General features: G+C 41.7%; 1 protein-coding gene across 2 annotated transcripts; it reads right to left on the bottom strand.

Moving 5' to 3' along the window:
- Positions 1–2,606: 2,606 nt before the first annotated feature.
- cnot4a (CCR4-NOT transcription complex, subunit 4a) lies at positions 2,607–11,911 on the bottom strand. 2 transcript variants are annotated; one of them, XM_075470214.1, is made up of 13 exons: positions 11,682–11,911; positions 9,023–9,197; positions 8,607–8,804; positions 8,316–8,402; positions 8,025–8,126; positions 7,635–7,760; positions 7,414–7,538; positions 7,084–7,290; positions 6,911–6,968; positions 6,551–6,806; positions 5,727–6,227; positions 5,255–5,488; positions 2,607–4,572 (listed from the first exon to the last, which is right to left on the bottom strand). In XM_075470214.1, the coding sequence occupies exons 2-13, from the start codon at positions 9,194–9,196 to the stop codon at positions 4,244–4,246; spliced, it is 2,397 nt and encodes a 798-aa protein (XP_075326329.1). In that variant the 5' UTR covers position 9,197; positions 11,682–11,911; the 3' UTR covers positions 2,607–4,243. The 2 variants fall into 2 exon arrangements, with proteins under 2 accessions (XP_075326329.1, XP_075326328.1); XM_075470213.1 differs by having other exon boundaries at positions 9,023–9,245.
- Between the last annotated feature and the right edge of the window lie 417 nt (positions 11,912–12,328).

Raw genomic sequence — 12,328 nt, forward strand, 5'->3', positions numbered from 1 at the left:
CATTCTGGAGGCTGATGCTAATGTTGTTATTTAGGAGCTACTAACAACATACTTCATCAGCACATTCCAACAAAGTTGGGACACTGTGTAATATGGAAATAAAACCAAAACGTTACAAATCCATATCTTATTCACAATTGGACAATGAAAACTTATCAAAGGTTTAAAGTGAGACATATCATGAATTTACGGAAAAAAAATGTGCTCATCTTGAATTTGACAGCAGCAACATGTCTGAGAAACAGTTGAGTTGAGTCATGATTAGCACTGTGTAGCATTGCCTCTTCTTTTAAATACAGTCTGTAAACATCTGGGAACGGAGGAGACCAGCTGGTGCACCTTTGGCAGTCTCATTTTTGTCCGATGGAGGGTTCGAGCTGCTCAACGGTCCGGGGTCTCCACTGTCGTGTTTTGTTTCATAAATTACCAAATGTGTTAAAACGGTGAGAGGTCTGGACTTCGGGCAGGTCGGTCCAGCACCCTGACAGTATGCATGTGTCATGCTGAAATGTGCAACAGAGCAGTTATTTATCTATTTATCTTTTTTAAACTTTGCCTCAGTCCATTTTCAATGAGCACTGGACCAGAGAATTCGGCTGAGTCTCTGGATCCTGTTCACATACGGCTTATTCTTTTTAAGGTAAGAGTTTTAACCCACATTTGTGGCTGGCACGGTGAGCTGTGTTCACAGACAGGGATCTCTGGAGCCCATGCACTGATTTAAATTACAGAATCATGTCTATCTTTAATGCAGTGTCACCCGAAGATCACAGGCAATTGGTTTTGGCAAAATGAGTATTTTAATGCTTTTATACACAGTAGAATTACATACTCAAAGTCTTTTATTCAAAGTTCAAATTTTATGTTGAGGAACATTATTCTGATCTGTCGATGCAATTCATTTTTTCACAGATTGCTGAACCTCAGCCTATCTTTACTTCTGAGACTCTACCTCTCTGAGGTGCTCTTTTTATACTTAATCATGGCACTGAACTGAGGACCATTGTAGTTGCAAAATAGTTGCAGTAGTTGCAAAATGTTCCTCCAGCCTTTCTTTTAGTACCACTTACTTTTCTTTCCTTTTGTTGCACCATCCCATTTATTATTATTATTATTATTTTTAGACGTGTACGTGTCGCTGGCATCAAATTCAAGCGGAGCCGTGTCACTTTTAACATTTGATACATTTTCTATTGTGAACAAAAACATTGTTTAAAGAGGTATGGGGTATCAGTAGCATTTTGTTTTTATTTAGCTTATACGGCATCAAACTTTTTTGGAATCAAGGTTGTACTTTAGCTTTGTATGAAATGTTAAATACCCATTACGAGTTAATCACCGAGTTACTGTAACAAGCAGCAGTGCCCGTCTTTCTGGGTGCTCACCTTCATTCTATGAAGCAACATATATTATCCTGATGGGAGCGGCCTCGTCCTGGAAGATAACAGTGCCTTTATTCAAGGGGGAGAAGGCGTCACTGAAAGGTTTGACGACTATGACCGTGATGTTAATCATAAGCTGTGGCCTTCACAGCCACCAGATCTCAACTTGAGCACCTATGGGAGATTTTAGTCAAATGTGTTAGGACGCCATCTCCACCACCACCACCACGAAAACAGCGAATGAGGAAATATCATAAGGAAGAAGGTGTTCCATCTCCAGAAGAGTTCCAAAAACGTATAAAATAGATGCATTACGGTTGCTCTCGTGGTACAAAGTGACCAAACAACTTACTGGCTGACTTTAAGATAGATCTTTCTTTGTCAAGCCTAATTATCAATGAACAAATCAGCTGCTTCTACATTAATTGCAGACTAAACAGGGATGATGGGGGATGAAACATCACAACTGAGGGTAAAGTTAACAACTTGGACACAGAGAATCTATTGTTTATTGAATTGTTTTCAAAATCCATTAAATATTCAGACTGGATTGGTGAGAAGAATTTAAGAAAGCACAGGCACTGTCAATCATGTTTGTTAGTCTCCTACAATGAAAAAAGAAGAAATCATAATTTAAAGCAATATATTAAAAAAAAAAAAAAAAAAAAGCACCTGGTTCAGTTGAATAAGTGCAGAAATAACAGAGAACCAGTAGAATAACCGATTGTGCTCCTCTCCATGTAATTTAGAAACCAAACGGCAAAGAAGGCATACCTCTCTGTTGCAGGTATCTACTGCTGCATTGGCAGGGGATAATGCAGAGCTGCAAACTGAAGGACAGCACACACACTCTGCTCCCCGCAGTGGTGCTACGCCGAAAAGACAAACACCATACCGATATGTGTGGTTAAAGATCACCCTTATCTGCATTTTGCTCTCATTCACTCAGCTGTTTAAAGTGAAAACGTGCACGAACGAATGTCTGAAACACAGTCGTGTTTGCCATTCAGTGTCACCTTGTGTGCTCGACTGAAGTTTGACTGCAGAGCTTTGTCTCTGACATAAAGTGATCTGCCCTCTAGTGGAAGACATTAGAACAGGACGTCAAGCTGATCATAAACCGTATGATACTCTGGTGTTGTGGTGAGCTCTTTAGCATCTTATATTCATCAATGGGCATGCTTGATCAAGGCTGTGAGAACAGAACAGCAGACAAACAGGCTCTGAATTTTCAGTTTTATTTAAGGTTCATTTTTCCAGACCTGCAGAGGACAGTTCTCTTCCTTTAAGCGCCTCAAAGTTGTTTTTTTCCTCGCAACATCATGTTAAAACCCACTGTATGACTCTGTGTTGGTTTCTCTTGGATGATTTTGTTCATTTTCGTGAATACTGTTAAATAGGGAACAGCGGGGGAGGAGGAGGAGGAGGGAGGAGGGGGGGTAAGAGAGAGAAAAGACAGAGCGAACACGGATCAGAATTAAGACTTGTAAAGAAAAAAGGCGGTGGTCGGAGAGGCTGATCTCGAATCCTAAAGGCTGAGGGCTCCTTGATTCATTACTTAGGTACTTGGTATCGTCTTGTAGCACCTACCTTTGTGACGCACACTCGCATACAGCTGCTGAAGTCACATACAATATTGCATATTTTTCAGCAGTCATGACACTCCTTTTCCAAACACTCAAGCTCCTTTCTCTCATCTATTTTAAGGCCTCGTTTAAGCCCTCGTGGATTTAACAGAGGGACCTGTTAACCCTTTTTTAAAATTTATTTTACCCTCATTAGTATTTTTGACATTTTCTCTTCAATCTAGTCACTGTCTTATCTATGTGGTGGCTGTCCATGTTAGGGCTAGCTATTGTAGGTACCACACAGTGGCACTGTGAGTAAGAGTCTAACCCTAGTGCTCAGGATGTGTGCCATGATCTCCCACAGCCTTGGCTCCCTGTGGTAAGGTGGCGCTCTATCCTCTGATACAGAGATTCAGCAAAATTCTCCCTCCAGCAAAATGGGGCCAGTGGGAGCCCCTCACTAAAGAGAATGTGAGCCAAGTGGCCTCTCAGGCAGGCCATTTGTGTCCCTACCTAACAGGGAGCCCATGCATAGCCTGTGCCCTCCACTCCGCTCTGTATCATCTGCATTCACTCTCTAACCAAATCTTAACTTCTCTTTTTTTTTTTCTTGTTTTTGATATTTTCTAAAACCCACTCTCAAAAAAGCTAAGTGCCAACCCTTCTCTCTCTCTCTCTCTCTCTCTCTCTCACCTCACCTGATTCACAACATGGCTGTAAGGTTTTAACCGTTTCACAGTCTCCTTGTTAAGAGTGGGAGGGATGAGGGTCTTTGGGGCAAAGCTTCAAAGAGCAGATTCACAGCTTGCTTCATTCCTCAAAAACTAATCATGACTTCAACTTTCCAAAAACACAAATGTTTTCATGCTTAATCATTAGTTATTTTAAAAAAAAGACCTCACTTCTGCTAATTTGTTTCTTTGCCAGTTTGTGGAGTTAACTTGTGTCACCACTGGGCGCTTGATGCTATACCGATTCTTGTGTTCTTAGCTGACAGTACGCTACACAATGAATCCCACGTTACGCCCAGAACTAGGTCTAAGGAGTGGTGATGGCAGCAGACAAAGGGTACTGATAACTTGTGTGCCACAAACAAAACAAAAACAAACAGGCCTTCAAAGTAGACACAAAGGATGGAGGAAGAGAAAAAGAAGAAAGCAAGTTTGTTACTTTGTTAATTTTTCATACTCTGCAGATTGGTGTGTTTTGCATTGGGGAAAGGAAGCAGGGTACAGGATGAGTGGGTATATAGTGGTAGTGGGGGAATGGATGGGGGTCTGCTGGAGTCTGTGTTCAGTGGCGATCCACAGCGGCACTCTGTAGTAGCTCTGTGGCAGCCTGTCCTGGGGGTCTGAAGGCGGTCTGGAAGCCTGGGGGAGGGGAGTGGAACTGGCTGGCGGGGTTTGCTGTGGGAGGGGGCAGATACGGAGCCCAGCCGGTCGCGGCTCTGTGGTGAAGAGGGAGACGGCCTTCGAGGAGGCTGCTGTGAAGGGGCTGGGGTGTGGGCACAACTGAGCTGGCAGGGCCGTCCATCTCTGTGAGTGCTTGAAGGGACTTAAGCCAGTGGGGCGGGTTGTCGTCCTGGAGACAGTCTAAACTGTTGCCTGCGGAGGCTGGGATGCCTGAAGGGGGAGAAAGATCACAAGAGAGATGACAGATGCACAAGTGCACTGGAAAATATGAACAAGTCTTTTGAGACTGTCAGGTAGAGACTGTTTGCTTTTCAGAGGAACTGTGTTCAGATATACTTAAACACTTTGAGGTAAGCCAAACAGGAGTGGGAACTATAGCCATCCTTAAAAATGTGAGCTTCAATTACAAATGGATTAGGGGCAGAGACTAAAAACAAATTATGGAATGTTGCTACAGGAAGAGTTCCACAAATCACAAGGATCTTACAATCTATTTTTGTTTTCCCCATTGTGACATGGCACGTTATCCAAAACTAATAAAGAAACTTCTATGTCCTCCCGAACTCCCCACAAATTAACTAAGCACAGGGTTTCATCAACCCGATGAAGCGTCATTGAAAACTGACTTTCATTCACAACTAATCTGTGCATGACATGCTGGTTAACTTTCAAATGATTTGATTTCACTTTCCAACTGTCTTTGTCACAGACTCAAAAGCAACTAAGTTTTAAAACTTGCTACAAAAATAAAAGAGGATTTCAAAGTGGTTTTGATGTTTTTTATAGTCCAAGTGTCTGTCTAATGAATAATAAAATCACACCTACTAGCAGATCTAATTTAATATGTTTAAAAAAAGAAATGAAAAAGACTAAGATGATTGGATATTTCTACCTGTTATAATAGCTGGGTCCATCCAACTGGCTGTGCCATCCCAGCTCAGGCTGTGCGAGATGCCTGCTGGCCCTGGCGGTCCACCAATGTGGTTAACACTGTTGGAGGATGAGGAGGATGAAGAGGAGGAGGAGTTTGGGAGGCCACCGAAGTTGATATTGATGTTGGGCAGGAGAGCTCTCAGGCCATCCTGCCACTCTTTCACATTTAAGCCGTCTATAGAGCCACTGTTTTCTGAAGGAGAGAAGAGGAAAACAGATGTATTAATTCCTCAGGTGTTTGGATCTACTACTGCTAATTAACTGCAGCTCTTTTGTTTCCTCTTTGTAAAAATCAATGCAAACTAATAAAAACAAGTATCCTTAAGCTGCACGGTATCGCTCATGTGTTGTGATATTAAATGACTTCATTATGTCGCACGTTTAATCTCAGTTTTAACATGCACTGCCAAGGTGACCCAGGTGTCCGGTACCTGAGATGGGGATCCCTCCCAGCCCTGTGTTGTGCTGAGGGGGCAGACTCAGGTCCAGGAAGTTACTGTGTGAGGCAGCACTGATTGAGTGGTTCGAGTGTGTGAGGTTATTTCGTGTGGGAACGCCCATCCAGGGGTGTCTGGCGGCTGGCTGCTGCTGCTGACTGGCCTGGCTGTTGTGACTGCCGGGGAAACTAAAGGAGCTGTAGATGGCTCTGTGAAGCTGGGGGTGGCGTGGCAGGCCACTGGGGAAGTGGTGGGAGGTGCTGGGGTTCGAATTGGAAGCCGACAGACCAAGAACATGGCTGCTGCCCTGGGTGAATGGCCCAGGAGACAATGGGCTCTGATCTTGCACTGATAACTCCTTCTCTATGAGGTCAGCCAAAGCCTTGCGGGTGACGTCGAAAGGATCGAAGCCCAGGTCATCATCCTGCTGTTTGCTGGACGAGCCAAAACCAAAGGCCGCCTGCCAGTCTGTGGAGGAAGACACTGGTATTGTGTCTGCGAGGAGATAAAGGAAGAATTTAGTTGGACCTCAAGACTTTGAGCACTCTCCATGGCCATTATAGCTGCAAGATCAATGATGTCTATAGTAATGTTGTAAGTATTCAAAATCTCTTAGGTAGATGAAACATAAGGAAAACAATTAAGCAAAGCACATGGAAATTTTCCTTTGTTTGTATGATCACCAACAGATTAATCAGTATGTATCATAATCAGTATTACATTTCAAGTATCCTCACCCGTGACAGTCCGACTGCTTTAGAAAACCGGACAACTAAGAAAACATTTAAGATAAACAAAAAGTTCAGATGAATGAGTACCTGATGTGAAGAGGCTCTGTGGTTCAGGGGTCATGGGCCAGTCAGAACTGCCGCGGGGAGAGCTGGGGAAGGGGGGCAGGCCAGCAGGGAGAGGATTAGGATGTCTGAAGTTACTGTTGTCTGAAAAGAGGGACTGAGACTCAGCTGCCGCACCCTCAAAGGGCGAGCGAGCTGAAGGGTCTGACATGCTAATGGGCACCACCAGGATGGGCTTGGTTAGACCCGGGGGAGGAGAAGGGGAATCACTGGTGGGCATCTACAACATGAGAGAAAGAACAATGGCAGGTGAGATTATTCAGATTAGAATCATCCTGTTTTATAATAACAACAAAAACCATACAAACAGAACATTTTTTTTACCTGTTGTAAAGTCTCTCCATTCACCATACCGACTGACTCTGCAGGTTTATCACTGGGACTGCAGATCGAAAAGATACAAATATATTGGAGAGAATGCAGACTGAAAAAACACATTCACTAATATTTTCTTCAAGAATAAGCAGGACATTTCCCTGAGGGGTGGTCTGTTTTACCTGTTACTGTCACAGTTGGAGGAGAAGGGGGACAAGGCAGTGCGCTGGCCAGGACCCAGCTCTGATTCTAGCCCATCTGAATTAATAGCTTCTTGGTCTAGATAGTCTAGCAGCGGAGGGGACTTCCGGTCTTCTGAAAGCCCATTGGGCAGTTTGCTATGCCCTGACAATGTCGGCCACCCATCTTTACCATTGCTGTTGCTGGTTCTGATATAAGTCAAGAGAAATAAAAGAAGAACAACAGAATTAAAAAAAATAAAATAAAATAAATAAATCACTGTGTTAAAGCAGTACAATTAAAAAAAAAAATAAATAAAATACACAACCAACCTCTGTGTGGAGTTGGGTTTACTCTTTGACTTCTCTGTTCCACAAGCTGGAGGTTGTAGAAAGCCAGGATTAATTTTATAGAGGTCTTGGAGGAGTTTCTGCTCATACTCTTGATGTTTCCCCGCCTAAAAACAACAAAAAGACAAAAAACAAATGAGTTCACATAGTCCTCAACCAAAATTCACATTATAGGGAGAAAAACTAAACAAATAGGATTTTACCTGCATCTCTTCTTTAGTAAAGCTGGCTGCTTCATCACCCAATTCATGTAGATACATACAATCAGGTTTGGGACATTGCATACTTTTGAGGAAGTAACTGCAATACTTAGTTGTGCCTAAAGAAGCCTATAAGGGGAAACACAAAAATAGTAACTCTGAGAAAATTGCAAAAAAAGAAATAAAAAAGAAAGAAATTCATGTTCAGGGTCTTCTTATTCTTCATAAAGTGATTGTACAGCAACAAATTAGAAATTCTGTTGCAAAGTTTGATATGCTTGTCCCTAATAAACAATAGCAGGCAAACGGAGAACAGATATATCAGGTGGTTTTGGTACAAACAAAAGTTCTAATCGTAGCAATACCCCAAAATGCCTGTGGTTAACTTCTCACCTTGAGTGTTCTGCCATCAACGACCACATTGTTCACACACTGTATCGCTCTTAGGGCATCTTCAGAGCGGATGTAAGTGACATAAGCGCTGGCACTGGGCCCCTAATCAGCAAACAGAAAATTAAAACAAATGTACAAGTCAATAAGAATTTCTGTAGCTTTCTTATGTTGCAACTAACACTTGTTTTCATTATCATCCGATCACAGGACGAGTAATTTATTCACTTTCAATTCATTCGACATGCAAGATATAATACACAAATTATACCATTTATTTCTTAAACTACTCACCTGTGAACCTGCGTAAGATGTGCTATTGTTGATGACCACTTTGTGAATTTTCCCAAACCTCCCAAAATACTCTGGCCGTTTTAGGACCTATGGGGGGGAAAAAGAAAGCTTTCAGTTTACTGTAAGTTCTTCCAAACACATTAATAACTATCACAATAATATCTAGATATCATTCCCTGTCAAACTACATTCAGTTTTGACTTCATGGCCACTGCCTAATCCCCATTAAGCTAAAATACCACACCCAGGTATCACCGGTTGCTGTACTTGTAAATGTGATGTTATACTCACCTCCGGGTCAGCGAGTCGCTGCGAGAGCCCAACCACAAACACCAGGTTCCTCTGGACCACTCTGACACTGGCCAGATGCTTGCGGTTTTCTGTCACCTTCTGCTTTTTCTCGTTCTGTTTTTGCTTCTTTTCATTCTTTATCCTTTGGATCTCCTCCTGTGACAGAGGCTTGTACACAGCAGGGTCCTCTGGGTATGGCTGTAGAGATAACACACAGAATTTAGTAACAAACTTAGATATCCACTATGTGAAAACTGGGGGTGAACTGTTAAACACAATGAACTAAAGTTCAAGATGTCTGGGCAAACCAGCTACTTAAGAAGGGAAAGAAAAGATAAACCATATTCTTTTGCCAATTGCAGATAAAACGCCCGATAAATTTTTTGGTAGCACATCCGTCATAGCTTTTTCCTCACCTTTCTGCAGGCGGGGCAGAGGCCATTCTCATCTGTGCGGATGCGGTGCCAACAAAAGCGGCAGATCTGGTAGCCGCATGTGCAGGGGAAGAAATTGACGTCATCAATCTCTAGCGGCTCCATGCACAGAGGGCATTCCATGGGGTCGTCCTTCATTTCAGGGCTATGGGACATCCTATTGAGCAGTGAGGGTGAGTACTGAGGCTTGTCACAGAGCACAGGGCTACGAAATAAAAAATTTGTAAATTAAAGAAAAAAAAACAAAAAAAAAACAAGTATAAGAACACCGTTTGGACATGGCTGAAAACAGCTGATTATTTCATGCCATCTTCACAAATAAGAGCAGGATGGTAAGTGACACTGAATGCACCAACGTATATTTCCATAAAAAGTGTTCAGTTTTAGTATAACTGCACATAAGCAGAAGTAACATTATACACAGTAGCCAGATCATTCAAAAACACTGTTAGGACAGACATAATGACGACATATAGGTGCTGATTCTTTGGTCCCTTTGGAGACTAAAGTTTGTGATGTAGTTTAACTGCACCGTGCAATCACTGAGCTATCACTAACATTTTGTCGGCTCCAAATTAAACAAACCCATTTAGATCAGATACAACATGTGTGCGCACGTCCCTTTATGACCGAAGATAAATATGCAAGCTTTTGTCTTTCAAGCCTGATGCACTGCAACAACTGCGCAAGGCCCGTCAACATGTTCAACACACATAAACAATGAACAATCTAATGTTTATAGTTACATAAATAAAGAGATTAATTGTACCACAACAGTTCTGACAAGGATTTCAGAAAACTTGTAGGCTTTAGGAGACCGTTGCCTTCAGTCTGAATGGATTACAATATCAGAAATCATACATTTTGAGGATGAAATTATTCAATTCTCTAACAAGCTGACCATTAATAAGCAAATATTTTGAAGTATCTTTACAAAGCAAAAGTTCAGAGGGTCAGAACAGAGCTGTTACAACTAGGACAGCTTTCAGTTGATGATAAACCATCATATCAGTAATGGTGATAAACAGTCTTTTTCTTTACATTTAATGCCACCGAAGGTTTAGATAAGTAATATTAGTAGCACATTTGACCTAAACCATTTTGCTGCAAATCTAACAGATAAACATGTCAAAGCTATTGGACATTTGTCTTGGTGCCAACATGTGTTCACATGCATGTTATGGTGGTTGGATTCACAACTAAACCTATGATGTTAATGTCAACAACAATGCTCATCCAAACGCAGCTATTTGAATATTAGAAGTGAAGAGCCACCTAACAAGCAGTTGGTGTTAGAAACCATTGCAAAAGATGGGGATGTATATAAATGAAAATAAAAGAGAGGGACGACAAACACGACAAATTCACATATTCCTTCTAGCAGTTGTACTACTGGTGAATAAACCCTATTCTAAAGATGATGAAAAAATAACCCCAATCAGGTAATTGTGTTTTGTTTTGGACCAGCCCAGTTCAAACGTTTAATGAGAACAAAGGCTTTGAAAACTAAGGCAATCTGAAAGCCTCACCTCAGGTTCTAGACAACTTGGGTCACACTTCAAAAGGGGATTGAAATGGAAGAACAAAAGGGAACAAAAACGAATATTTCAACCTTCATATGGGTTGTGGATTTTCTGGAGAACTTTGTATGAGACGGCATTAATTTTCACTGGATATGCTGCAGACCAGCTAAAAACAGAACTAATGACAGCTAAGTGTTAATGCGGATGCTCTGCATCTTTCGTGGGTTGACAGTACTTGACACGTCATGATGAACGTTAGAGGAAATATAACAAGTGCGTTTATTTATAAATGTTAAGCGTGTTGGTAGCAGTTAAACACCAGCCTGGTTTCTACGTGACAACAACGCTGTCAGCTGATGCACTCCATGACAAACCCAGATTGATAAAAACGCAGAGGGGCAAGTTAAATGAGACCAAATTCCAACATTTCAGGTGCTTGGAAGCATTCAGCTAATAAACTGACATTTAGAGGAGTGTCACCGTCCCGCTGCTTCACTCGCAGACATCACTGGCGAAGTCGTGTACGAAGCGAGGATACCTAGATAGCCCGGCTGGTAACTTTAGCTGCTCTTTCAAAAACTGGCTCTGTCTCTTCTGGATCATACGTTATGACAGATGTTATTTGACTAACGCTGAGCTAAGCTAACATTAGCTACGAATTGGTAAAAGAAGCCGGTCTGACTATTGGCACATATCCAGCTCAACCGTAAATGTTATTGCAAAACCTTTCATGCAAAAATGAATGCCAACTTATTATTGGCGTTAGTAGTTGAGAATAAACGAACATGATGTTACAATACAAAAAAGTGACAGTTTGGTTAATGCTAAGCACTTAGCTTGCATGCTACATTATCACCAGAATGTACGAGGTTTTGGAGCCGAGCTTACGACGCGGCCTAAACAAGCTAACGCTGAACTGGAAGCAAGTTGTTGACACTAAAGACAAATGACACTGCACTAAAGGCATTTATATTACCTGGAAAGTGATTCAGTAGGGTTGCCAAAACTTTTCAGTGAGTGAATAAGCTCTTAACAGGTACACCAGTCTTTTATTTACTGAAGTAGGAAGGTACCCGACTTGCCCAGCTAGCGACTTGGCTAACATTAGCGTTACTTACCCTGTCCGTATTTAGCTTAGGATTCCTCTCCAAAGGAGTCACACCAAATTGGGCGGGGACTGCGAGCCAATGTACCTGAAATGTCAAAATTTCTCTAACTGGTAACTTAAGATAACAGTAGTCGTGCTGTTCTGTTGTAATTAAAAGGCGATAAAGATGTTTTGCCCCTTTCTTTTCTTGGTATTGTTGAGACAAATTACGTTCTAACCACCATCTTAGCTAGCATTATAGTAGGGAGGAGGGAGTGGGGCAAGTATTCAGTACGACTGAGTTTGCGCAGATGGACAGATGCTTTGTGGGAGATGAAGTTTTTACACTTTATCAGCCTTCATATTACTGGTCTACTGTGTTTCAGCGTGTTTGACTGTTTTTATGTAACACCTAAGGGGCTGAAAAGCATTCTTTAACTCCAGCATATTCAAGGAAATATTTACTTTTGTACTCCCTGTAGATTAAAACTGTACAGATAATGTATCATTTAAACAACACAAAGCGTAGAAAGTACAGGAACTGCTCCACTTGGACCACCATCAGAATTACAGGCTGATTACACATATATCACCACACAAAAATGATTCAGAATTTGAGAATATTCAGTAATATATTGACAAGAGAATGTGACAATGAAATGTAAATGTTTTGATAAT

Source organism: Odontesthes bonariensis, chromosome 7 (assembly GCF_027942865.1).
Source record: "Odontesthes bonariensis isolate fOdoBon6 chromosome 7, fOdoBon6.hap1, whole genome shotgun sequence".
Lineage (NCBI taxonomy): Eukaryota > Metazoa > Chordata > Actinopteri > Atheriniformes > Atherinopsidae > Odontesthes > Odontesthes bonariensis.